Source organism: Rhipicephalus microplus, chromosome 4 (assembly GCF_043290135.1).
Source record: "Rhipicephalus microplus isolate Deutch F79 chromosome 4, USDA_Rmic, whole genome shotgun sequence".
NCBI lineage: Eukaryota > Metazoa > Arthropoda > Arachnida > Ixodida > Ixodidae > Rhipicephalus > Rhipicephalus microplus.
The window spans coordinates 85,702,638-85,728,442 of record NC_134703.1 but is presented as its reverse complement, the minus strand read 5'-3'; the positions used below and the strand labels follow the sequence as shown (position 1 = coordinate 85,728,442).

Sequence of the window (25,805 nt, the reverse complement as noted above, 5' to 3'; positions counted from 1 at the left end):
ATTGGCAATGAAACCGGCGGCTATTATAAAGGATTTTTAAAATTTTGTAAATAGATTAGGATGAATTCAATCACCATAGCAATAAACAAAAATTTAAGAATGACCGAAATATATACAGCACCGTGAAAGCCTATGAAAAATTTAAAGAAATTTCGAAGTGTGAAAAACTCACAGGGAATGATGTTAACACGGAATAAAGGTGTCAAATACATATATGACGAAGAAGCTTACTATTTGGGAATCATCTATACGGGGTACTAAAAGAGATTTATCAGTGCCAGTAATTTTTTTTTTCATTTTAGATGCTCTATTTCTGCGTTCTCGAATGCAAAGGTGTGCGTGGTGTCTGACACGATACATCAATGAAAGCAAACGCTTGACTAGCTAATCAGTGTTATATCCTAATCTTTCTATACTATAGTATATGTGCATAAAACTTAAGGTATCGCTTTTTTCGTTATGTTTCACTCAAAATACCAAGAACTTAAATTTGACTTTTCTTGTAAGTATATACATCAGATTCGTGACCACACCTTCTTATGTAATGTGTAATACCTCTATTCTACAGCTTCCATTATTCTAAAATTGTATATGTGATAAACCCACTCAATTCTCGCCCAATCGCCCACAGATGATGTGTTCCGCGGTTATTAGCCGAGTGAGTGAGCGAAACAACTTTATTACTTTATTAAGTCAACAATAGGTGCGAGTTAACTGAACGTCATCTGGCTCGGCTCACTAGAACATGCGAATGAGCGAAGAACAAACACAGCAGTACTCGGCCAGTTCGTAACAATATTGATTGTTCAATTTTTCATATACCCCAGATATCTGAATAAAATATTCATTGTTCTTCATCTAAATAATAAATTCATTATTCTTCATTATAATTACCGTTGGTTTCATGGCCAATATCTCCCGTAATGGGTATGAAGGAAAACATAGGGACAAGCAAGCCAGCAAGCAAGTCAGTTAGTGTCCTGTACTGGGTATCAGCCACGCGCAGAGAGCTACACCAACAACATCAGCAAGCAGAAGAAGAAAAGAAGGGCTTGTTCGTGTACCGTGTTTTTGACTGAAAAAGTCTGCACAAGCTGAACATGCCTTTCAGCCAAAACGAGCTAAGTAAGTGATGGAAACTAGTATGTTAATATGTTCTTTTGTGCTTGTTAAGCACTGATGTGAACCAGGTTGCTTTGCATCCCGTAAAAGCAGCGTAGATGTGGCAAACGTAATCCTACGTTTGTATACTAAGCCTCAAAGCAACAAGCCATATTCTGTTCGAATCAACGACAAAATTTCAGTTTTATAAATTATTGTCACAAAGCTGTACAACACTGCTTCTAGCACACTTGTGATTGGCTGATCTTAGAACTTCTAAAGTACGGTGCAACATCCGGTGATGGTTCCATATATTCATGTTAACTCCTTCAGAGCTGTAGACGGCACATCAGATACGAGCACTGGTCCTCTGTATCCAGCAAAATTTTAGCATCTAGACTACACACTCAAGTACATATGTACATTTATCGGTGCTTTATTGCTCTTGCTCTAACCGTAATATTTTCAACACTTTATGAAATACGGCTTTTATTGTCATTCAGCACTGCTGCACGAGTGAAATAACTTTCATTTTGACGTTCAGTCCTTTTCTTTATCAGTGCTTTTAGAAGTTTTCCAGGACTAAACACCTCGTAACTTTATTTATTAAATGTGTAGAAGCATTTTTTCTTTTTGTTCTTTCGCGTGAAAGTACTTGGCTTTATTAGGTGCTCTTGCTTCTTGTATACATATATATTTAGTAATGTACCATCGCTTACTAGGTCTTGTGTTTTGTACTATTGTAGTGAGCCGGTCCTTTCTTTACGTCAGGCTCATATTATAGTAAAAACAACCTTTGATTGATTGATTGATTTGGTAGAATCATTTTGTAAAGGCCGCTATAAGATCTAACGAGAAAGCAACGTTGTGACTTATGAACAGCTCAAGCAAGTTTTTTTTTGGATGCTTCTAGAAGGAGGCGTGACGTAGTGGTCATTTGATCCACTTTACTTCCTCTGGGGAGGCGGATATCTTCCTTTACCATGAATCCGGAGTACGCGGTACCGAAATGCCTACGCGTTATATTCTAATTACAGTTTTCCATAAGAAACTATAGGCGAGGCTTCCTGGCGACGCGTTTTGTTACGTGTATACATATATAGTTGTTAAAAACAACATGTCATTACGAACGAGAGCTTTAGTCTCGTTTAGAAGCTGCACACCATTGAATAGAGAGTTCTGTATTCAGCTTCAGAGCGCGTGCTATGCCCGAAGCCTTGCTCGCATTCGATTTAAAAGCTGTGATGACATTTTTGCACTTTCGGCCGTATTGCGTTACATTAAAACTCCCAATTGGAAACTTAGGGGTAACCGTACCTACCCTCAAGAATAAGGCTTGCCGTAGAGACTAAAAAGAACATTATCTCTTTGGTTAAGTTTTTGCTTTTTTGCCTTATATGTTAATTAATTACCCTGGTTCTATGCATCCACTTCTGTTTAAACACATGCCATCTTTTATCCCTATGATTTTAGATTTTTATTATTTTGTTGAAGCTATTGCGAAGGAATTGTATATTTTATGCGACAGTATGTGTAGTATAAACTCCCGGATGAGTGACACAGCATTAAAACATCATTCTGAAACACTTGGGGCATGAAGAGTTAGGTTGTCTCTGTGAGACCCGATGCACGAGACATGCTTTAACAACTGTTCACAATTAAACACTCTAAAACTGGAATTTTTATTGTGTTTGACGTATTACGGCATCTATGTGTGAATAAATGGTCACTAAATTCTAGTACAATAGCTTTTGTTGGTTGTTCATTTACTTCCTCCTCAGTCAAAGACGTTATGCGTTTTTGCAGTGTTCAAGAGGGGCGGTTTGCTGAGCAGGTTGTTGAATATCTGAGTCCTGTCACACGTGTTTTCCTATTCTCGGTCGACATTTTTCGTCGTGTTTCAGGTGTTCTGGTCTTCATTCGCACAATAGGACGATTTCCGGGCCAGAAATAGATAAATATACTAGTTCCCGCATCCCCCCACCCCACCATTTTTTTTAGTATTATACGAATGACGAAAAGGAAATTTTCAGCGCTCATTTTTGTTTTGTTTGGTGCAATCCTAATGAAAACCATCAGTTAATGAAGCCCAGGAAGGTATAGGAGACGTTACTTGTCGTGTGTTGTAGCAATTAAGATATAGAGGTGAAGAATGCCAAGTGGACGAAAAGACAACCATCTATAGCGGGCAAAGAGCCCGAACTTTTAACCTTTGCATAAATCGCTTGATGCTTCAACCAACTAGGCCGTAATAGAGGTCATCTTTCTGTATTCTTCATGAGATCTTTTTTTACACACAAACGTGGGTTTGTTAACGTTCTAAGTGAGTGACGCTCATAGTAATAATAGTGCGTGCGAAACACACTTTTTTAGTCAGCTGCTGTCACGTAGCACCTTTAATTTGTTCCTACGCCCATTTTTTAAGCCAACTACTTTTGATAACGCTTTTCCTGAACTTGCCAACATTGTGCTTGTAAGTGTTGCCCTATTCCGATATTGCGGCATGTTGTAGGCTCAAGACCAGAGGTTTGTAGTGCCACGCGTGGACCAGTCACCCGGACGCAGTCAGAGACTTCTTCCTGTTGGACTCCACCTTGGGATCTCGACACTGGTCTGCTTCCTATTACCGCCCAGGAGGAAGTTGCAGCTCAAAGACAACCACAACGCCAGGTATGTGAGCGAATGCAGAAACAATACGCGAGAATAGGCCGAAGTGCTAGAGTCGCCTGCTCACCATAGTGTCATGGGCTTCCCAAATGAGAGAAATGCCCGCAAAACCCAATTCGCGGGCAGAACTAAAGGCTCTGTTTTTTTATTATGAGTGGACAAGTGCAAGACACGCTACATGTGACTCTTTAGCAACAAATTTCTCTTCCTTCTGAAAAGTTAGTAGCCCATTTCTTTGATCATGAATTTAAAAAAGAATACACAGTATAAACAAGCTCTGCGAACAATTAAAACAATGGGATTTTTCTTTTTTGTTAAGGAACACGTATAATAATCTTCCTTGTCAAAGGGGGCATTCATGAGCGGCGTACTTGTCGATGACACTGTGCCGAGGGTGTCGGTGAAATCAGTTTGGAAAATAAGTGATTGTTACTTTTTTTCAATTTCTTGCATTGCGTCACTAGCTTTTTTATTTATTGTTTTTTAGTTATTTCTGTTTCATGTCTATAAATGAGAGGATTTTTATGTTAACTATTAACACGGGTACACCATATAGATAGCAACTAGAGAAGCCATGAGTCATTATCATTGTCATAACCAGCACAAATACGCCCACTGCAGGGCGAAAGCCTCCCCTCGTTTCACCACCCAACCCGGTCTTGTGCTTATTGCTGCCATCCACATGAGCTCCTAATATCATCTCAAGGATCACTCAAAGGTCACTGGCTCTGCCACGAAGTCACGAACGCTAGTCCACAAATGCACGTCTCCCCACGCTTTTCGGCGTACCTGAGCGACTTATCTTGGCAGATTCATTTTTGGGTGCTTTAAAATGCCGCTGTACCATACGTAATTAAAGCGAAATTTCGCCTTCAATTAGATATGTACATGTGTGTGCGCGTGTCTATCTGGACGCTGTGTTCAGCATACATCCAAGCCCTGACAGTCTAGACATTCTGGCATTATTTATAAAACAGCCCGACGATAGCACCTATGTAATGTATGTTGTATCATCCTGTAAGCGCAATGAGCTTTCGTAGACTGCCACCGATTCTTCTGACTCGCGCAGTCAAAGCTCATCCTGGTACCGGCCGCGGTCGTGGTTTTCCTTATGGTCTCGGCTATCACGGCTTCGGTGATGTTCGGCCATGAGTTTGGCAGCAACTACGCCACGCCACTCGAAACTTCAGACGGCAAGGTTGATGATGGGGACAGCGGTGGACCACACGGGAAGACTGTCGGTGCCCGCTTGGTAACGACGGGAGACGACAACGCGGACATTGACAATATAAGCAGTGTCATCAATGCCAGCACGGTTACCGCCGATCCCGAGCCCTGGCGCGGGAAGTCTCACGTCCGTGGGCCGTGATTATCTGCGCTTACCATCGGAGTCTCCCAACGTTACCTTTGTTGTGTCTCCTGAGAATGTGCTTAGCACCATATCTTTTCGTTAGCCATGTTATTGCCACGATTTATGTTGTTTTTTCATTGTCAAAAGCTGAGCTAGAAACAATAATATATACTATACAAAAAGAATGGGAGTTGTATGCATCTCCAACGAAGCGCGAGTCACTTAATGAAGTGAACTTAACGGATTTGTGCCCACATGTAGAATTCAACCTAACTTCAATCATAAGTACTTTAATTAACTTTCCACATAATCCACGTCACCTAAGGAGATGAATTGTCGTATCGAATAATCCCATTGCAAAAACATTGTACATGGATGGTAGTCTTGTGCTCTGAGCTTTAAGGGCATATGTCTGTGCCCGACGCAGTATACAATAGACCTAGTCTACAAGCATTGACGCCTCACTGTCGTATTTAACTTTTTCAAGACAATAAATTAACTACTTCGAGGCATCTTTCCACGGTAGTTCAAATATGCAACTGCTAGTAATACGTTATAAGTGGTAGAGCAAAATACTAATAAAAATAAATAAATAACTCCAGTTGAGCAGTTTGTAAAGCACCTATAGCTGTGATATAGCCTTGATATACTGTTAAGGTCGAAGGAAGCTTGATGATGGGTACGGCAGATTTCTGTTTAGGGTAGCTGGCTCCCCGCCGTCGTCCGCATAGCTGATATTCACCAGTGAGGAGACGCGTTCGTAGAGAGGTAGAACGGAGATTCATGTACATTATAGAAGAAAGATAGGAACTGTACAGGGATTCAGAAGATCCCACATTATGTACAACAGAAAGTCAGTTCACGATTCAGCTCATGGTTACGCACAAGATTCAGCACTATTTACAAAAATGCTTCAGCTTTTATAGCCCGCCGTCACCACTGTCCGAAGGAGGCGGTGATCACTCTTGCCACAAAGCAGGGGACGAAGTCTTTGTGGTCCACCCACCAGAAATGGTGCAGATATTGCACCACTCTGCTGGGCGAAACGGTCCAATGGCAACAAGAACGCACCACACAAACACGCACCTGGCCCACGCCTTGAAGGCACCGCATGTCGAGGAGGTAGAGCCCGGAGAGGAAAAGTTGAGCTCCTCCGGGGAGATGGCTGCTAATCCGACCATCAGCAGCGGTCCGCGCTGCTTTAAGCTTCAGGCAGTGCAAACGCACGATCCCGGTCAACGGCTTCGACGCATTCCCACTCTTCCGGGCTGTCGATGCGTTGAGAAGCCCTCGCGTAGGTGACAAAAGCCGAGTCAAGAGATTGACTTAATGAGACCCGCCACAGTGGCGCCGTTCCCCCGCTGTTCGAGCCTGTTCAACAAAAGGCTTGCCTCGCGAAGCTTCCGTTGAGACCCGATTGCTTCTTGGAACATCTACCCGACAGCGTCTTGCAGACTGGGCGCCGATGGAGTTGAAAGCCTCCCAAGTAGACCGGCTTACGCACAATGACGTCGGCCCCGAAGAATTGCCGGGACAAACGTAACAATACCTATTTTAATGTAAAGCGCATTCACCATCTGAATGTACCCAAGTCACACGCATAGAATTAAATACTATTATTAGCCAGAGCTGGGGTTTGATGTTCCCGAACCACCATGGGATCATGAGCCGCCGTGTTGTAGGGCTCCGGAAAATTTGACCCGGGGTTCCTTAACGTTCACCTGAAAAGAACATGAGCCTCTACCATTTTCACCTCCTTCGAAAATGCGGCTGCCGTGCAAGGAATTCTCTCGATCCCTCGACCTGTCTGCGGATCCGCAGCCGAGTGCCTTAGCCATTAGAAAACCGTGACGGGTGGAATAAATATTCTTAAAAGGCGTCTTCAATCTTTTTCGCCTACCACTCATCTTACGAGCACGTCAGTCAACTGTGTCAATTACGCAACCGCTAAAAGTTTGGCTGTAAATGTGTGCTAACGTTTTTATAACTCCGGAAAAAAAATTTCTTCAAAAGCAGTGCAGCCCATGAAGTAGTTACATACATGTGAATAAACAAAGAAAGAAGTGACTAAATCTTGTTTCAAAACATTACATCAACAATATCGACGTGATTGCTGAAATAGCCTTTCTTCTACTTTCGTGTATGACGTCACCAGAACAGTTCCTTGGGCAGACACCACTTTAGCTTGTTACAGGAATACTAGGAACAAATGCACACAGTGCACTGGAATGGCACTTGGGCGTGTATGTCCCGATTTCCAACCACAGTGAGCGGAGGGGATATCCACTGATACGTTTGTCTCTTAGACGGGCTGCACAAGGGGAGGCCACTCGAACGGCCCCTCCGTGGTCGTGTCGGGCTCTGGAGCGTTGTTCACGGCGACCACTTGGCCAGCAAGTGCAGGGGTAACGGCGGTGGTGTTTGCGTGACGCCAGACTCGACTCGCGACCAGCTGCGCGGTTGTTATGTTCGAGGAGCTTGCGTGGTGAACGTTGTGCTCTACGCGCTCCGCAAAGGAGTGCAGCGCGAGCGTGGCGACAGCGACGATGACCAACAACGGGAGGCACACGCAAAGCTTTCGCTTGAACCGGCGGGGAAGGCGCTGCAATATAAATAAATAAATAAATAAATAAATAAATAAATAAATAAATAAATAAATAAAATAAGTGCTCTCGTAATTCACGTTTCATCCCAACTAAGCGCACAAAGACGAAAGTGAAAATAGGAGGACAACAGGACGTCTACAACAACCACGGAAACGACAATAGTTTCGTTTTTCTGTGTGTGTGCTTAGTTCACAAAACTATGATTTCAAACTAACTAGCCTAGTTGTCGATTATCTTCCAATAGAACTATACGATTATATTTGGTCATGGTTGATTCTTATTATTTTAGAGTGTTTTAATGGTTCCGTGACTTACTTTTATTGCGCCATGGCTGTACACCGTGGATATTTGCTGTAACAGCTGTAATTCGCAGCTTTTTTTTTCTTTGTTTTGCATTGACGGCATTGTACACATTTTTTTGGCACTGACACTATCAAATGGCTTATCACGGCGGAACTGTAGAGGCAGTTTCTTTTTGTGTTTGAATTAGCGGCAACAGTAATAATAATAGGTCATGTTTACGTCCTGAAACCCTGTTGTGAATATGAGAGACGCCGAAGAGGCGGGCTCCGGAAATTAGTGCTACTAATTTAGGTACATGAGCCTCGAGGCTTTACGTTTCATTCGGAAATGTGGCCAACGCGGTCGGTTTTGGTTTCTCTGGGCATAAAAAAAACAACGCACACAATGTTAATCGGTCGCTTATAGGGGACGACGGCACTTTCATGTCGTGTGCGGCCGAGCAAAATGCTGAAGCACTGTTAAGGCGATGCCCTAAACCATGTCCGCTCATTTCTGCATGTATCTGCGTGTTTACTTTTTAGCTCAAGACACGCTGGATGGCGCTATACAGTATGGTGGCATATGAGTGAAGCCACGTGGTTTTTTTTTTACATGTCGTATTTCTCGGTCGGCCTTTACAGGCCGGAAAAAATCACCATGCAGAATAAGTTGCAACTAAAAATTGGATTAGTCATTGTTACTAAAAATTTTGCAGAGCTGATAACCTCTAAATCGATTTTCAGCCTATGTCGACGGCAGGATGAGAACTCTCTCAATGATTTGCAGTTTACCCTATCCTGTGTGAACTCTCTTCGTATTACGCCTGCGAACTTCTTTATTACGTCACTCCTTTTAAATCTGCCTGCCCCGACGACTTTTGTGATCCCTCGGTATCCAGCTCTCACTGTTCACGTGTTTGTCTTGCACGTGCACGTTAGGGGGCCAACTCAGGTGTGCTTTCCTCACTTGAAGACAGCTGAGATATCTGCTATCCTTGTTTGCTCTGATGGTGTCAATTGGCGGGGATCGGCGCCAAGAGTCCGGTAACTAGAGACGTGCTAGAAGCGGCACAGCCAAGACACGAGCAACGATTACGAAGTCTCGACCCACCGAAGCCCAAACGATAACTTTGCCGCAGGGGTGTGCAAATAGGAAACATTAGAACCAAACCGATTACAAATCAAATTGTAGAGAAACCAAATTGAATACTAATTGAAATCAAATACTGTTTGAATAGTTTTTTGAATGGTAAGGCTAGAATTTTCAAAGAAGGCCTATAGAGTGGTAAGATGACAATCTTCAAGCCAGTCTAATAAATTCGCAATGTTTATCTGAAACAAATATATTCAAGCATTAAAAATGACATTACGGCTATTTTTAACGACAAAGAATACAACAATATTTTAAACTGCCCAGCAACTTCAGCCTTCCAAGTTTTCTGTAACTGCATGAAATATAGCAGTGCTTTCGTATGCGTAGTAGTATTTGTCTTCACCTTTTAAATAAGAGAGATACCTAAATATTAAGCAATTTTCACGGGCTAACATTTCTTAAATGTCAAAATGAAGAAAGTTGATTGTCGACGCTGTTGCTTCGGCGACACTGCAGTTTTAAGAGAAATGTCTTCTCCCTGTATGGCATCGATAGTGCCTTCAGTACAAGGGCTGCATGCATATGTGTTTTCGATAATAAAAAGAAGAAAAGTTGCCGCTCACTATTCTACTTCTTATTCTTTTGATCCTTTTTTGGTCACTGATTTGCTGATTATTGAGGAACTGTTATTAAAATATTCAGTATTTTACATATGCACAATTAGATTTGATGACCAAATCACACGGAGAAAGTATATAAATCTGTAAATCAAAATTTTTGTATATGCGCACATTCCTATTATGCCGACTAGTGGCCGTTTATTCTACATAGCGCAGGAATAACACGCTTACACATGAGATTTTTTTACTCTAATGACATGTGTCGTCCGCCACGACATTTATAAAGAAACACACACAAGCACAAAGGCACACAACGTGTGCCTACGCTCCACAGGAAGTGCCACTGATACACCTCAATTTCATCACTTATTCTGCTGTCCTGCAATCTCCTATTATTTCTATAATTATTTGTTCCATTACATGCTGTGGGGTACTGAACGTTTTTTTATAGTTGTTCTCATATCATCCGCGTTTCAGCGCATACAATAATGTTGGCAGTATGTATTGGTTGGGGACTTTTTGCTTTGATGGCACTGGTACATTTCCGGTAAACTCATTAAGCGCAATATAAAAGATACACGATGAGCTCCACGGGACGGCAAGCCATATTTGTTGGTTTCGCTTAGTTGTGGGACAACAACTTCATCTTTATACATATTAAGATTTATAGTTTCGTGAAACAACATGAACATGATATATATATTTATTTATTACTTATTCATTTATTATTTATTTATTATTTATAAAGGGTAGTAGTGTCCAGCCCTGTCCCGGCTCGCTTCATTGAGGAGTTGATAACCCTAATAAGAAAACGACCTCAACCGCCCCTCTCACCTGGTTGGGCACCTGCAAGACAACCTCGGCATGGTCTGCCTCCGGAACGCGTATTTCTGGCAAGCGTCTTGCCTCAGGCGCCACGTCTTCAGGCAGATGGCCTTGTTCTTGCATCGAGCTGGCGTGAAGGCTGCTGCGTTCTTCCTCAGAAGAAGATGGCAATGTAGTGCGTTGGAGACGGTATTGGCGAGATTGGGGGGATGCTGCTACCACTGCCGCTACTGATGCTTATCATGGTCCATCTTTTCATGACGCATACCCTCTAAGTAAGAATGAGGTGAGCAATGAATTGGGCGGCAGAAAGGCGGGGAATTATAAATTGAAATAAAGTGTCAAATAAACAAATCTAGCAGAAGAGAAAATAGCCAGTCTAAGGTGTAGAAAAATCGCCAATGAGATATTCAATATTTTATATCTAGAAATTACTGCTTACGCTTCTGTATCTGTGTTTTAATGCAAGCCTCGTCGAAAGGCGCTGTCAGGATTCCTGCAGACACGCACATCGTCAATTCTATGTTTTCCTTTGATACCGGTAATTGGCTCTTTGGTTCAATACATTAATTAACTCTCAAACTTACGAGAAACATACAATACAGAAATTCTTGAGAAATTTCACCAAATACATCTGCAATAGGTATGTGCTATGCTCAGAGAAGGACAACGGCAACATTAAAGCTTCTAGGACGTTCGAGCTTCGCCTTTAGAACTATAGAAGGCGGTAGCATGGTAGGGTCACCTGTTCGTTGCCTTCAACCATACCGCAAAAAAACGAAACGTTTGTGCGTATAACACTGGCCGTTTCAAACTATGCTAGAATGTGCACTGAATGTACAATGGCGTCCATTCTTAATGTAAACACGGCCCAGCGTGACTGCGCTCCGAGGAGTGCCAGTTTTCCCAGCGCGGCCACGCACTGAAGCTCAGCGGCGCATGCACACAGGCACGCTCGGGTGATACTTCGCGTCGCCTCCTACAGCGCTGGAGTGTGTTGATATTGAAAGGCCGGACCACACGTACGCGTTTCTGCGCCTCAGCGCGAGCTTTCTAACGCGGCGCTGCTGCTTCTTCTTATGGAGAGAGAGAGCGAGCGTGCATGGCTACGCGTAGCTGGGCGCCCACTCTCTCCTTAGGAAAAAAGCACAGCGCTGCGTCGAAATTTCATGGAATGACGCGCTGCAACGGATGCTTGTAGTCAGGCCTTAATCGTCACCATGGAGGTGGTGCCGCTCTAGCATGACATGTTGTAAAGAAAGAGCGGCGAATTCGTGAGCACTGTGCCCCTTTGATTCAACGCGCGGCCACACCGGATGAAATGGCAATCCAAGGATTAAGAGGTGTAGGGGCTTTACACGCCCATACTTAGCCACGTTCGCCTTATAAGGTCACTTACCACCCCTTGTTAAAAGACGAAGGGCTTGTTATCTCCTCTCTTACAGACACGCGATGCACCCTCCGCCTCATCCCTTAGATCTTCAAGCACGTGAACGATGTCAGCACTATGCACTAGAACATACCAGCATTTCGCGCTTCTTGGCTACGCGCTGTTATCGCTGCTTGCGCAGTTGTAAACCCAGAAATTGAAGTGTGGTCGGTTTATCGTGCACAATATGCATGCTAGACAAGGAAGTACAGATGAGTGGCTGCACGGCATAATAGTACAGGAGACAAAGCACATTTGATATTTCGCGTATATGAACCAATCCAGAGCATATAAGCTATGTAGACGTCACAGGAATCACTGCCTGTGTCACAGAAGTGCACAAGATAAGAAATATCTGGAGAAAATATTTAGTTCGTTTTTATTTTCGATTTCGAGAGTCTGGTGAGTGGCCCTTCAAGAGTGGTCGCCACAGTACAGTTGCTGAGTGCCCACTACGCCACAGTCCTTCCTTTTGTTTATAGCCGAAGTACCCATTAGCCGTTCGTAAGGCGCCACGTGAACCTGCGCAGGAGCACACTTTTTAGTCGGGGGGGGGGGGGCAGCCTAAAACTACTCGCTCGTTGTGCGATGGGCCTTTATCGGGATACTAGCCTGCGCATGCGCAGTTATATTGATGTCACGCACGTCATGTTTTTTGGGGGTCACTTGGTGGTGATATCTGCAAAGTTTTACGAGAAACACCCTGGCCCTCGAGATTTTATACTGACTACATTGGAGGCTACTTACCCCCTTATAGATTTCGGCAATCTCCACTGGACCCGGAAAAGGCCGAGTCATTTGTTTTGATGCTAGGATTCTAGCCACCAAATAATATATGCATTATAAGGCTTTTTGGGGCGAAGCTCCTTATGGCGTGGGTCTGTCCATTCCTTGTATGTATGTATGTATGTATGTATGTATGTATGTGTGTATGTATGTATGTATGTATGTATGTATGTATGTATGTATGTATGTATGTATGTATGTATGTATGTATGTATGTATGTATGTATGTATGTATGTATGTATGTACATACGTACATATGTATGTACATACGTACACATACCCGCTCTGGAGCGGGTATGTGCCACAGGGGTTGCGAGATGGGAGATGGCAGTACTTGTAGTGTTCACTAGATGGATTCATAGACGGACGCACGGACGTACAGACGGATGGATGCAGGAACGGAAGGAAAGACGGATGGGCGGACTCAAGGACGGATGGACTCATGGACGGACGCACGGACCGACATATGGATTGACGCGCGGATGGTCGCGCATACGAACGGAAGCAAGAACGAACGAAAGGACGGAAACATGGATGGGTTGATGGACGCTTCGCCCACTCATCATCATTCACTACGTGGATATGCTGTGATTTTTATGTGACTACGAGATACTCATATAGCACTTCTTTTTTTCAAAGTAGCTTAAAGCAATGACAGGGCTCCATGGTAGAACGCGTTCTTGAGATGACCTGTTTTTTATTTTCACTTCAGGATGGATTATAAATTTTAGTTTCGCGAGTTCTTGCTTTATTCGTATTTTTCTCGTTTCTTCCCGCACGGACAAAACATTTCACTCACAACCAACCATGCCCACTGCCATTTGTGCAAAACCAGCTCTTTAACACTATCGCTTTATAGCGGCCGTCTCGCGTAGGCGTTGACGACAGGTTTTTTTCTGTGTGATACTGAAAGAAAGTCCATCGAAATATAGGAAATTGGGCTTTTTGTGCATTATTGTCGGGCGATGACCACAAAGTAAGATGAGAGAGAACTTCCGTGGTGTATAATAACGTGTACGAGGCTATCATGGAATAATACATAATATAAGCAAAAGTTTAATGTTGCCTTCGTTTATTAATGGAAGAAAAATGATAAATTTCTACTGGTGCCAAATTGCACGCCACCTTACAGGTAAGTTAAATACACGCAAGCGTATAAGCTTTGAATATGGGTTTTGATTGCCGTTTACGCAGCTATTTGAAGGAGTAGGAAAGCAGAGGCAGAGATGATAGTGAACGACAAACATACCGGAGGGTGTGGGGGGTGAGCTAAGCTTAATAGCAAAGCTACAACAGGGCTGCCTCATGTACACTCGCGGGCAAAAGTATACGGACCACGCAAGTGCGAGCCAAAATCGTCGCCTACGCCATCCAGTCGCAAACCGTCTCCTGTCGAGAGCATTGCTTTGACGGAATAGCCAAAGAGTTTTTTAGCATGCGCTTCCGCGCTAACGCTAAAATGAAACGCGTGACATGTACGTGATTGGGCTTTTGATACTGTGGAAGGCATTCCCACTGACGCAAACGCAAGCACCTACGGCACCATCTACTTACAAAAATGCTATATGCATTGCAGAAACCTCAAGTGTGCCACCCAATTGAGCTGACTCAGGTAACAATTGGTGCGTCTTCGTGCCACGATGGTGCAGTGTTGCGTTTGATGGCCCGAAACACACGATTTTTTTTCGACATATGCCATTATTGAGTATTCTTCAAGAGCCCTATTACTTGGCTCAGCTTCACTTGCGGCTGCGTTCGCCTCGTCTTGGAAACGAACAAATCAGTACGGCGTGGCCATCTCCTGGTGGCTACCGAAAACGTGAGTGAACCTCGTAGAGAAGATTGACTAAGTTTTGTGCACCCTAAATCAACTGTGTATCTGGAGAACGTATAACTGTTTTTTCGGCAGTACACAGCTGGTGAAGCCCCATTACTCAAATTAATGAATTACGACCTGCATTTGAGATTGAAAGAGCTGAACAGCGCAGGCCGGCGACTAGAAAGATTCGTAGTGGACGGCTTTCGTTTCAACAGGCACCGCCATGTTGTCCTATACATACGGGACCTCTTGTATGCGCTATAGCGTTGAACTCTATACTCTATAAATAGCGTTCGCACGTAGCAGTTTGGGCTACGTTAACGTTCTGCACGTGTCCAGTTGGCGGCACGCAACGGTAACACTAACGCTAAATCCTTGCGTTTGCTAGCAGCTTCCTTCTACACTCTCCGCTGTCGAGAGCATTACTCTGACGGAGAGACATGGCTTAGCAAACGACGTTGCGGGGTTAGTGATGTATTCTAACGTGACGAATTTTAGCGCTACCTTTGACCAAGACAAGAAACCATGTACGTGGTGGGACGGGTGTTGGCTGAACAGGAAAGTACTTGCGATGTTTTGTACTAAGTTTCTTGTCTTCGTCAAATGTAGCGCTACGACATTTAGGTGTGAGATATGGCCTCGACAGCAAATGACTCACCTCTAGGCGGCACAGACGGCAAAGGTATACGAACGGCAATGGTCCGTACACTTTTGCTCACTGGTGCATATACGAGCTCTCTAACTATGGTGAGGGCTACGTAATTCATCAATTTTCTTGCGAGCTCTCTTTTACGATAACTGCTGCTGTAGCAATGGCGGCCTTGTGGCCATCCGGTTCCTTCTGTATTTTCATAGCAATTCTTTTCAATGAAATGAGGATTATTACAATTTACTTTGACTAGAATAATTCGAAAGTAGTGCGTCTTTCAGACAAGGCAGATTATTTCGTCATTCGCCTAGCACATTGAACGCACACTGGAATAATCGCGTTCTCAAATTTGCCGGTCTGTATCACTACCTAAGCTGTGCTATACTGTTGGAATGTTCAGCTAACTGTTCTAGAGAAGGAGTTTCGTTTCAATTTACGGACACGAAACACTTTAACGACGTTGTCAAATTACACTCAAAAACATTAAAGACCGATGCGTAGAGCACTGAGCGGTCAGGTTGTGTCCACAGGGGGGATGGTGTCCAGCTCGTTCTCAAAGTCAGCGACACTGGTGGCCTCGGCCTCTGTGTCGTCAATGGGCTTGGCATTCTGGACGGTGTCGTTTCCCGGCTCCTCATGCGGGCTCGTAGTGGCGGCGGTCGACGACGACACGGCCTCGGCGTTCTTGATCGCGTCAAGGGCGTAGAAGCTGGCCACCGCCGCCAGCGTGAGAAGCACCAGCGCCACGCTGAATATGACGATGGTGCTGGGGCCTTGGGTGCCCGACTGCAGGAAAGTAAAGTGTTCGTCACTGGAAGTCCGCAAAGGCGTTCATGGGGTGTCCGAGTCTCGTATACATGCAGCTCCCAAATCTCTCGCGATGCGTGCAGCTGCTAGTGTTACGTTAGGCACTCACATTCTGAAAGATGGTTAGGCACGCATTTATATAGAAGAACAACATACTTATCTTGCGTTTTCCTCATCTATTTTCAGCTGTTAGTGCATTTGATAATAAAAAAAGGTAAATATTCGCAGATAACTATTGTAGTCATGTTTTACCCCGTTACCATTCTTGTGCCTTTGTAACACCGCACGCAAACAATACATAAAGTTAAGCACAAAACATAGGATAAGGATATTGTTAGTTTATAAATATGGTGCAACGCTACCAATCCGTAAATCGTTATTATATAAGAAAAACCTAGCGACTATCAGTTTTACGGAGCTCCGTGCGATGGAGGAAGACTCGTGGATTTTCATGCATTGTCCCTGCTTTCAGTGGTCGAATAAAATACTCGCGAATAGTGTGATCTGCCAGCCTCTCATAATAGACTCTAATAGGGGGGCAACCACTGCAGAAAAACGTTGTCCTCGGGTTCAAATCACAAAAGAAGAGAACGTTTTTTCATATCCAATGTTTTACTTATGAGACACCCATTCAGTTTGCCAAGTGCACTCGTGGTAGAAAAGAGGCTTTTGGCCAACATGTTTATCTTCATAACGTAAGCGTACGCTTTATGAAAAAAAAGCATCTGCTCCACTGCTTTCAGGTAATTTTATAGATATAAAATAGGTTTACGAGAGTAGATTTATTCTACATTTGTGACTTTTCCTGACTGTGGAGTGAGCTTAGCGTGAAGATAGCGTTCCTGGAGGTCACTGGCCAGCGCACTCGCTACGCCTCTGCTTTCGGTTAATGGCTATCGAAGACCACTATGGCTACAAACGTCCAGCATTGCTTCATTAGCACTTCCGTTCAAGAACGACAGCGAATTAAAATCATTGATGAGCGCAACTTCGGGCCACATAAGCTAGATGCTTTGCCCCACTGGGACGGAAATGGCGAGGTCTTCGTAGAACAGAAAATTCAGAAATAACAAAAGCTGTAGGAGTTCGCTTTCTGGAGCCCGTTGCAAACGTCTTTTTTTTTGGGGGGGGGGGGGGCGACAACTGCAATTACAGTGCCAAGGTTCGCACTGCGCCAAAAAAGGACGTTAACTTTTCTAAGTAAGTAAGTATGCAATGTGCCATTTATGATAAATATGCAAAGAAACATGCTACGTACCCGCTACACATTCATGTAGCGGGTACTTAAATTTGTTCATAGGAGGCTGATTATGAATAATAACACCGAGCTCTTTCTAACAAGTTGGAAGCTTCACGTCACCGACTTGTCACGCAGTTTAGATTGTGTGATGCCTTGTTGCTATTTTGGCCTTCTAGCAGTCCATGTTTGTAAACAGGCGTACGGGCCGTAGATATACTGATGCGACAGACTGAAAATGAAGAGCGGTCGCGTCTGCTTTTGTTTTCGTCGTCCTTTTCGCGAATAGTCTAGCATGCACTTCATGGCAGGTCAGTGGCACGTCCTAAATGCGGAGAGAAATTCTTGGCTCTTTTTTGAGCGTTAAATGCACCAAGACACGCAAATTCGCACTCACTAGTTACATTTGCACTCACTAGTTACATTACACTCAATTGTTACATTCGGACTCAATTGTTACGCTTGAGTACACATCGAACTGTGCAAGGGAGTTGGACCTGGTACTTCCCTATACTTCTTCGACATGCAGCGTGACGCGTCTTGGAAAATCATCAGACTCGGGCGTCTCTAGTGTGCACTCTCCACTAATCACCGTCGACAGGAGTTCACATTTAGTTTGGCAGTCCGATGCCATCCCACTATAGTGCAATATTTCTCGCTTCTAGTCTACTTATCATATTTGAAACACAGAAAATAGATATATTGTGAACATAAAGAAACGACCAAAAAAACGCTCTGAGCGCCCACGAAGGCCACTATTACTGCCAAATCAGAGCTATAACAATAGCGGAAATATCGCACTACAGGGTACTAGCGCAGTGGTGCCAATGCTTATGTGAGCGCCTCTCAGTATTCTGATAAATGGACGGCGTGCTCGATTGGTCATGCTTGCTGCTGTTCGCGATTGACGTGACATCAGTATTGTACAGCGGTCTGTACTCACTGGATTCATCATTGACCTTATATGCGGCTTGCTAAGCTCATCGGCGTCGTCATCGTCTTCATCGTCATACTGCCTCGCTGGAGGCACGTAGGCGGGCACAACGGGCGCTGCCCCGACCGGAACAATCGGTGAGGGCTTCGGCTTTGCCTCGCCGGGCAGTGCAGCCATCGATGGTTTCTTGAAAGCTGCCATAGGTTCTGCGGTGGCCATCGTGCTCTCCGGTAACAAAGGTTGGACTAAGAAACGGCCGTTGCTCGGGCTCTGCAGTTCCTGTGCTCTAATAGCACGTGGAGCATGAGGAGCATGCGTGATGATGATGACAATGAGGATGGTGCTCTCGCGATGGTTGGTACCTACCCGCTTCAAGGGCTCGTTGTCTGGTTGTTCCTTTGTGTCCTGACGCTACCTGCGGCGGGCTATCGGTCATCACTGAATAGTTGTTTGCACTAGCCTGGTTTCGTTCCTTCCGCTCAATTTCATTATTGCAATCAAACGAATACGAAATAGCACTTCACGGAACGTCACAGGTGCTAAGACAAACGCATACATAAAAAAACAAGGTAACTAGCAACACCTTATGTATAGTATTCATTAAACAGTTTCTGGATTGCAGAGCCAGCATTGCTTGCTGGAGTTAGAAGTATAGAGCCCTGAAAACAAACGCGATCAGGATGCTGTAAAATGCAGTAGTAGTGTAATGTCAGTAGTAGATACATATTATGCTTGTCATAATGCATATTTTAATTTCTATTCGTATCTGTACTTAAACCACAATCTTTAGCGGGATGGCTCAGTGCTCTCTCATAGTTGAGTATAAAGTACTCGGAATCGTTAAACATTTTTTCTAAACACATTATTTCTCTTCTGCCTTCATCCAATCACCATCTTCCAGACAATGGTGTTCGTGTTTAGATGGAGTGAAAATATAAAAACCCGTGAAGAGTGTCATGCCGGTGATCGTTTAAGAACACCCAATTCTTGAAAGTGCTTGAGCTCTCTACTGTGGCGTGTTTTATATAACTCGGTGTGAGCACTGAGTGGTGTCTTGAGCTCTGCGGATGAATTAATGATGAATTTCCTGAATTGTATCATTCACTAGCATTATCAGAGATTATTGTAGTACGGGCAACAAGATACTGACACTTAAGAAATATATTTTTTGACACAGTCGGGGGCAAATATCGCTTGATATTCAAGCATACTTCATCTTACTGTGTTTCTTAACATACCGGTCACCTACTGGTTAGTTTCAGTGGTATCTGCGTGCACAGTGAGGCTGTAATAGAGACACGCAGCCTTAATTAATGAAATGTTATGTTACGAATTAAACATTTGAAAACAACGTACGATGTAGAACTATATGATTTGCAGTTTACAAATGATTAACTTACGGGCAATGAAGTTGGGAAACAATCAATAATTTTTTTTTCACAAAATATTTGTTTTAGTGTTTATAGGCAAATTTATTATTCTTCTGAAAAAACAGAAGCTATATGCCAGGGCACGTGAGAAGCGAGCTGCAAAAGATAACAACGAAGACGGCACGCTCAGCTGACGTAGTGCGGCCGGCCCTGGTGCGAAGCTTGACGTCGCATCAATGAACGGCATGGCGCAAGCACAGAAAGCTGCAGGCGACGGCGCTTTCCCAGGGGCCCTTTTCGATGCTTCTGTTGACGACGCAGAAGCTCCGTCCCTGTTGTGCCTACTGAGGATGAAACGAGATCTTGCCGATCTCGAGGTGAAACCCATACCCGGCGTCTTCATCGCGCCAGACGAAGCCCACGCCACCAAGATTCACGCGCTCATGGTGGGTCCCAGTGGCACTCCGTACGAGGGCGGTTTTTTTCACTTCTTCGTTGACTGTGGTATCAACTATCCGATGCAGCCACCAAGCGTCCGACTAATGACCACCGATGCGGGTCGTGTGCAGTTCAGTCCCCACGTGTACAGCAACGGAAGAATTCACCTGGCCGCGTCTTGGACACCAGTGCAGACCATCGGCAGCTTGCTGGCTTCCATGTCGTCACTTCTGCGAGCGGACGTCTACAGCGTGGGACATTTGTCGGAGGAGACGTACCGGGAAGCCATAAGCCGTCACAATGCTTACCTGCAGCACGAAACATTGAGGGTCGCCGTGTGCGACGCGGTGGAAGCGTGCCTTCAAGGCACTTACGGTTGTCCACGTGGCCTGGCGGAACTAGTTGTCGTGCAGAAGTTTGTAAGCTATTACAACAGGTACAGAGAGATCATCGAGTTTAACCTTCACCTCAGCGACAAAGAGATGAGAACATTTGCAGGTTCTCTCAAAGGAACCTTCGACTACCATATACTGCTGGCCCGGCTAGAGGACTTGCTTGAGCGACTGACGAGCACGTACCGCATCTTCAGTGCGAGCGTTTAGGTCATCGACGTAAAGCAAACTGGAGTTTGGAATGAAACGCTTCTCTTTGCAGGATTTCTAAAGAAAGACTTCTCCAAAGCTCTGTAAAGGAAACTGCATCTGGTAACTTGCTACAAAATTAAACTTGCTAAAGTTCATTTATTTTCTTCATTTTTGTAAATGTTGTAGTTTATAGTTCGCATATAATCGTGTCTTTAGTCATCTCGTAATCTACTTGCACAATATTGGCAGACAACACTTGAAAGGTACATCACAATATTTTCCTTGGTTAACTGTTATCAATAGATTTACGGAGAGCTTTGTCTAGCGCGAGAAATTTACAGCATTGAAAGAAAGCGGCCAGTCTTGCGTGGAACGCGCAGAACTCGCAGCGGAAGCAGAAAGAGTGTCTTTTCTAGAGCATTTTTTATACTTTTTTATACATGGCACGTAGCCACTCAGGGGGTCAGCCAAGAATTATCATTTGAGTTGGTGAAACATTTTCAGTATTGAATATTTATGAGCAAGAGAAAAATAATGCAAGTAAAACCAAAAGAAAGGAATACAGTGTTTTTCTCCCTTTCAGATAAGAGAGTATAGTCGTTATTCTGATTACAAACAAACATGAAATAATAATAATAATAATAATAATAATAATAATAATATAATATTAATAACATAAATATTAATAATAATAATCTTTATTGTCGTCTTGAGTTGTACAAAACAAATAACAGGCCTGTGAAAGCCAGACAGTGGCTTGGAGGACTTGGCCCGGCACATTGGCAGATGAGAGATGACATATGTATTGAAAATCTTTTCATCTAAACAATCAGAGAAAGAATACATGTAACTCATTTACGCTACATATAAACAAAATAACAATAGAGAATCAAATTAGCGGAAGCAATACTACCTAATATAATACTACTACTACTACTACTACTACTACTACTACTGCTAATAATAATAATAATAATAATAATAATAATAATAATAGTATTAATATCAGTTTTACGTCGCAAAACGATGACATGATTATGAGCGACACTGATATTATCAGACGCGTGGTAATATTTTCATTTTGCTTGTCATCTATCATCGAAAAATATAGGTGATTTACGACGTATTGGAAGGATACATAACTAAAAAGATCTAAAAACTAAATCTATATTTTCATAAAGTTCGAGCTGTTTTATTTCACATGCCACCAGCATAGAGCTGGGAAAAAAGGTAATACGTCACACATCTGTGTGCGTGCATTTCCCTTTATTCCCATGTATGCTTTTATCTATGTCTGAGATGACGTCATGGGGTGGTTGCGCTTATACTGACAACTCTTATACTGCACTTTCAAGACATAGAAATGCCGCAGAGCGCCAGAATTTGGGACATCATCATGTATTCGCAGTGACGTTACTACGCCGTGACACTGAGGCGTCTAATGATGCGTCATAATATGACATAATTCCTTGGTCACGTGTGGGCCGGGCCAGTAGCAACGTGAGGTTCTCTTTTCATCCTCTAGGTGGGGAGCAATAACGTAGAAAGGAATAAGTAACAACTGGCCCAAACAAGTATCTTCCTATATGCGGAAACCTTCACGTGCCACCAATCCTTGAGGCCATACAACATCAGGCTTGGCACAGAAATATTGTAAGCATGGAGGGACAAACAGCTTAACAGAAAATGGCAAAGAAAATGGCTTTCACGTACAGTAATTTTAGCTGAATGCATGTGAGCATGCGAGCTTTACCATGATAGCGAATGCACATATGAAGAGTTGTTCGCTCTTAAATAGGCGGTGACCTGTACTCTGCTAAGTGCAGGATTTTATGATTACATTAAACTATTCTTATAATAATTACTCTATTCATTACTATACAGATAATAACTATAATATTATTATTGACTGATCTAGTCTCATTGAGCTAAGGTGCCTTCTTCATCAAAAAAAGAAATCTTAGGTTTCTGAGATTGTGGCTTTCGCGTACATTTCCTCCACCAATCCTCCACTTGTCTTTTATTTATTTCTGTCACCAACCTATTCAATTTGCCAGTGTTCTCCGTCAAACCCAACTTCACGTAGCTAGGCTGCTGTACTAACGTACATCCAACTGCGTATCTAGATGTCGAAGCACGCTGCGTTGTTTTCGTACTTTCCCATCACATGAGCATTTCGCGTCTTTAACTAATCACGATTCACGACTACGCGTTCTAAGGCGACCTGACATCGCTTGAAACAGCAAAGCACTTCCCCTTGAACTAACGTGAAATATATTTTTCTAATTATTTCTTTAGCCTTTTACAGAGCCGCTTTTCTTTCCATCGCTGTGATCGAATACATCTTCTCCGCCTCTATGAGGTGTCTCTTACCGTTCTTTGTTGCAGTGTTGCTTTCACTGCCAGCTGCATACCTACTGTTGAGTCTCTTCGTTATCTTTTCTCAAACTGCACATCAACGATCTTATAATAATAATAATAATAATAATAATAATAATAATAATAATAATAATAATAATAATAATAATAATAATAATAATAATAATAATAATAATAATAATAATAATAATAATAATAATAATATAATAAACAGAGGAACACTTCCTCTTCATCATTGCTGCACTGTGCTATTTTTAGGCGTAACGTAAAACAAAGGGCTGTGGAAAAATTCTTGTAGACTATACCAGGCTAATTATGACCATGGTGTGGAGCATATTTTAGGGACGAAGCTCCTTAAAGCAGCACCTGTTCATCCCTCGTAGCCGTTGTAGCGTGTAGCAAGTATAACATTTTGACCTCCAAGGTGGTGCCAGTGAGATATTTCTTCTGTGCGTTGTTGAACAATAAAAATAATGCTCAATGTACATGCCATTGGTTGTTAATGGAGTATAAGAGACAGGAACACTCGGCTTTTAGTTAACGTGCACGCTGCAATCCCCATTAGCTGCCATCGGCATGTACATTGAGCACTATCTGACAAGAAAAGGTTGCTACGTTATGCTCGCTGGGTGTAACCTCTTTAGTTTTAGAAAGGTTTAGGGAGCGTTGAGCCGCAGTGCCATGAATACAATGAACTAGTATACATATACCATGAACTCGAGGTGGTTAAAGGTGGGAAGCAGATACGAAGAGCAAGCCGTAAGAAAGTAAAAGCCGAATTCTCCTGTCTCTCATTTCCCATTAGCAGTCATTGGCATGTACATTAGCACTATCTGACAGAAAAAGGTTGCTACGTTATACTCGCTGGGCGTAACCTCCTAGGTTTTAGAAAGGTTTAGCGAGCGTTGAGCCACAGTGCCATGAATACAGTGAAGTAGTATATGTCATGAACTCAAGGTGGTTAAAGGTGGAAAGTAGGTACGAAGCGCAAGCCCTAAGAAAGTGAAAGCCGAATTCTTCTGTTCCTGATTCCCCATTATCAGCCATTGGCATGTACATTAGCACTATCTGACAGAAAAAGGTTGCTACGTTATACTCGCTGGGCGTAACCTCCTAGGTTTTAGAAAGGTTTAGCGAGCGTTGGGCCGCAGTGCCATGAATACAGTGAACTAGTATATACCATGAACTCGAGGTGGTTAAAGGTGGGAAGTAGACACGAAGCACAAGCCGTAAGAAAGTCTGAGTGTGCCACCTCTCGTTTAGTCCTTGGAATGTCCGCTGGATGGCGGTGCTTCTATATGGGGAATATATGATGAAAAGGTGCGAGATGGTGGTAATTGGAGGAGGAGGAGGAGGAGGAGGAAATAACCTTTATTGATGCTGGATGTGCTAGATAGCTCTTATCCCCACCGGGCTGGTTGACATCCCTAGTCCGAGACGTCATTTGTCGAGGCCGCCACCCGAGCCCATGGACTATTAGAGTTCGCTGTTCCTCTAGTGTGGAGCTATTGAGTAGGGTCGTCTCCCAGTCCTCTTTGGTGGGGTTGGGAAAGAGGTTAATTTTGGGTTCATTTGGAAGGCCCAGACCATATGGTAAGTATTATCCACTTCCCCACAGTACTGGCACTGCCCGCTTATTTTTGGGTCCTAATATTTGAGTATGGCTGGACAGAGCAGCGTATTTGTCTGTAGGCGCTGCAGGACGCACTCCTCCGTTTTCGAGAGTCCCTTCACTGGTTCGGGATACAAGCGGCGTTGCTCAATGTAGTATTCTTTGATTTCTCGAAACCGTGTTAAAGGTGTGGGACGTTCAGGTCTATCAGGGGAACGGGGAGTTTCCCGGGAAGTAAGCTCGCGGGCCGCTGCATGTGCAGCCTCGTTACCCTGTAGACTCTGATGTCCCGGAGTCCATATAAAACGTTTTGGGGTAGGATCGTGGTTCCTGATGCTGAATTTTGAAAGTCTATTAGCCAATAGAGAGATTTCTCCTGCAAGACAGCTCTCGCAGGCTCTTCGAGAGTATGTAACAATTTGTTTTGAGTTTGGATGGGATACTGCCAGTGCAATGGCCACCTCCTCTGCCTTACTTGAGCTTGTGGCTTTGAAAGTGAGGCCGTCCACCTGCGTTCCTTGATGTATTACCGCCGCTGTGTAGTATTGAATAGGTGATGGCCTGGCCACATCGACGTAATAGACCCCATTACGGGAGCCAAGCCGTTGTTCAACACCAGGGTAGAAGGCAAGCGCGCACTTGCCTTCTACCCTGGTGTGCCTCACTGGTCATATTGCGGGGAAGCGGGGACACCCAGAGTTTCGTTCTCCAAAGTTCAGTAATACGCTCCGCGTTTACGATTTCGCATTCGTGCCGGATCAAGAGGCGGTCCAGTAGGCGCCGCCCGGGGGGCGTCTGCGTAAGACGTGTATATTGATTTGTGAGGTGGGCTTCTTGAAGCTCTTGTATAGAGTTGAAGACTCCCAATGCAGAAAGTTTCTGATTTGATGTGCTGATGTGTAAATCAAGTGAGCGCTTAATTACTTTCTTAAGAATAGCATCGACTCTGTTCTCCTCGTGTTTAGTCATTCGTAAGTACGGTATTGAATATAGAATCCTGCTAGTTACAAAAGTATTGGCGAGTTGAATCGCGCCCTTTCCTCGTAGCCCCCCCCCCCCCGCGCTTGTTTGACACTCGGCAGATCATGTGCCCTACCTGTTCTCCAATTTTCCGTAGCTTGTCCAGCATGGTGCTGTTTTTTGTTCTGTTGTGAATCGGAAGGCCAATGATTCGTAGTTCTGAAACCTCTCGTATGGTTGATCCTGATACCATCAA

General features: G+C 43.7%; 3 protein-coding genes across 3 annotated transcripts; 2 read left to right on the top strand and 1 right to left on the bottom strand.

Moving 5' to 3' along the window:
• The first annotated feature begins 1,043 nt into the window (after positions 1–1,043).
• On the top strand, positions 1,044–5,260 carry LOC142814466 (uncharacterized). Its single transcript, XM_075893228.1, has 3 exons — positions 1,044–1,125; positions 3,614–3,771; positions 4,838–5,260. The coding sequence occupies exons 1-3, from the start codon at positions 1,101–1,103 to the stop codon at positions 5,135–5,137; spliced, it is 483 nt and encodes a 160-aa protein (XP_075749343.1). The 5' UTR covers positions 1,044–1,100; the 3' UTR covers positions 5,138–5,260.
• Positions 5,261–15,520: 10,260 nt separating this feature from the next.
• On the bottom strand, positions 15,521–18,484 carry LOC142813948 (uncharacterized). The gene is made up of 2 exons (XM_075891900.1): positions 18,216–18,484; positions 15,521–16,014 (listed from the first exon to the last, which is right to left on the bottom strand). Exons 1-2 carry the CDS (start codon positions 18,423–18,425, stop codon positions 15,742–15,744), a joined length of 483 nt encoding a protein of 160 aa, XP_075748015.1. The 5' UTR covers positions 18,426–18,484; the 3' UTR covers positions 15,521–15,741.
• A 1,261-nt stretch (positions 18,485–19,745) lies between these two features.
• On the top strand, positions 19,746–20,739 carry LOC119172767 (ubiquitin-conjugating enzyme E2 Z). Its single transcript, XM_037423912.2, has 2 exons — positions 19,746–20,022; positions 20,101–20,739. The coding sequence occupies exons 1-2, from the start codon at positions 19,813–19,815 to the stop codon at positions 20,614–20,616; spliced, it is 726 nt and encodes a 241-aa protein (XP_037279809.2). The 5' UTR covers positions 19,746–19,812; the 3' UTR covers positions 20,617–20,739.
• The last annotated feature ends 5,066 nt before the right edge of the window (positions 20,740–25,805 follow it).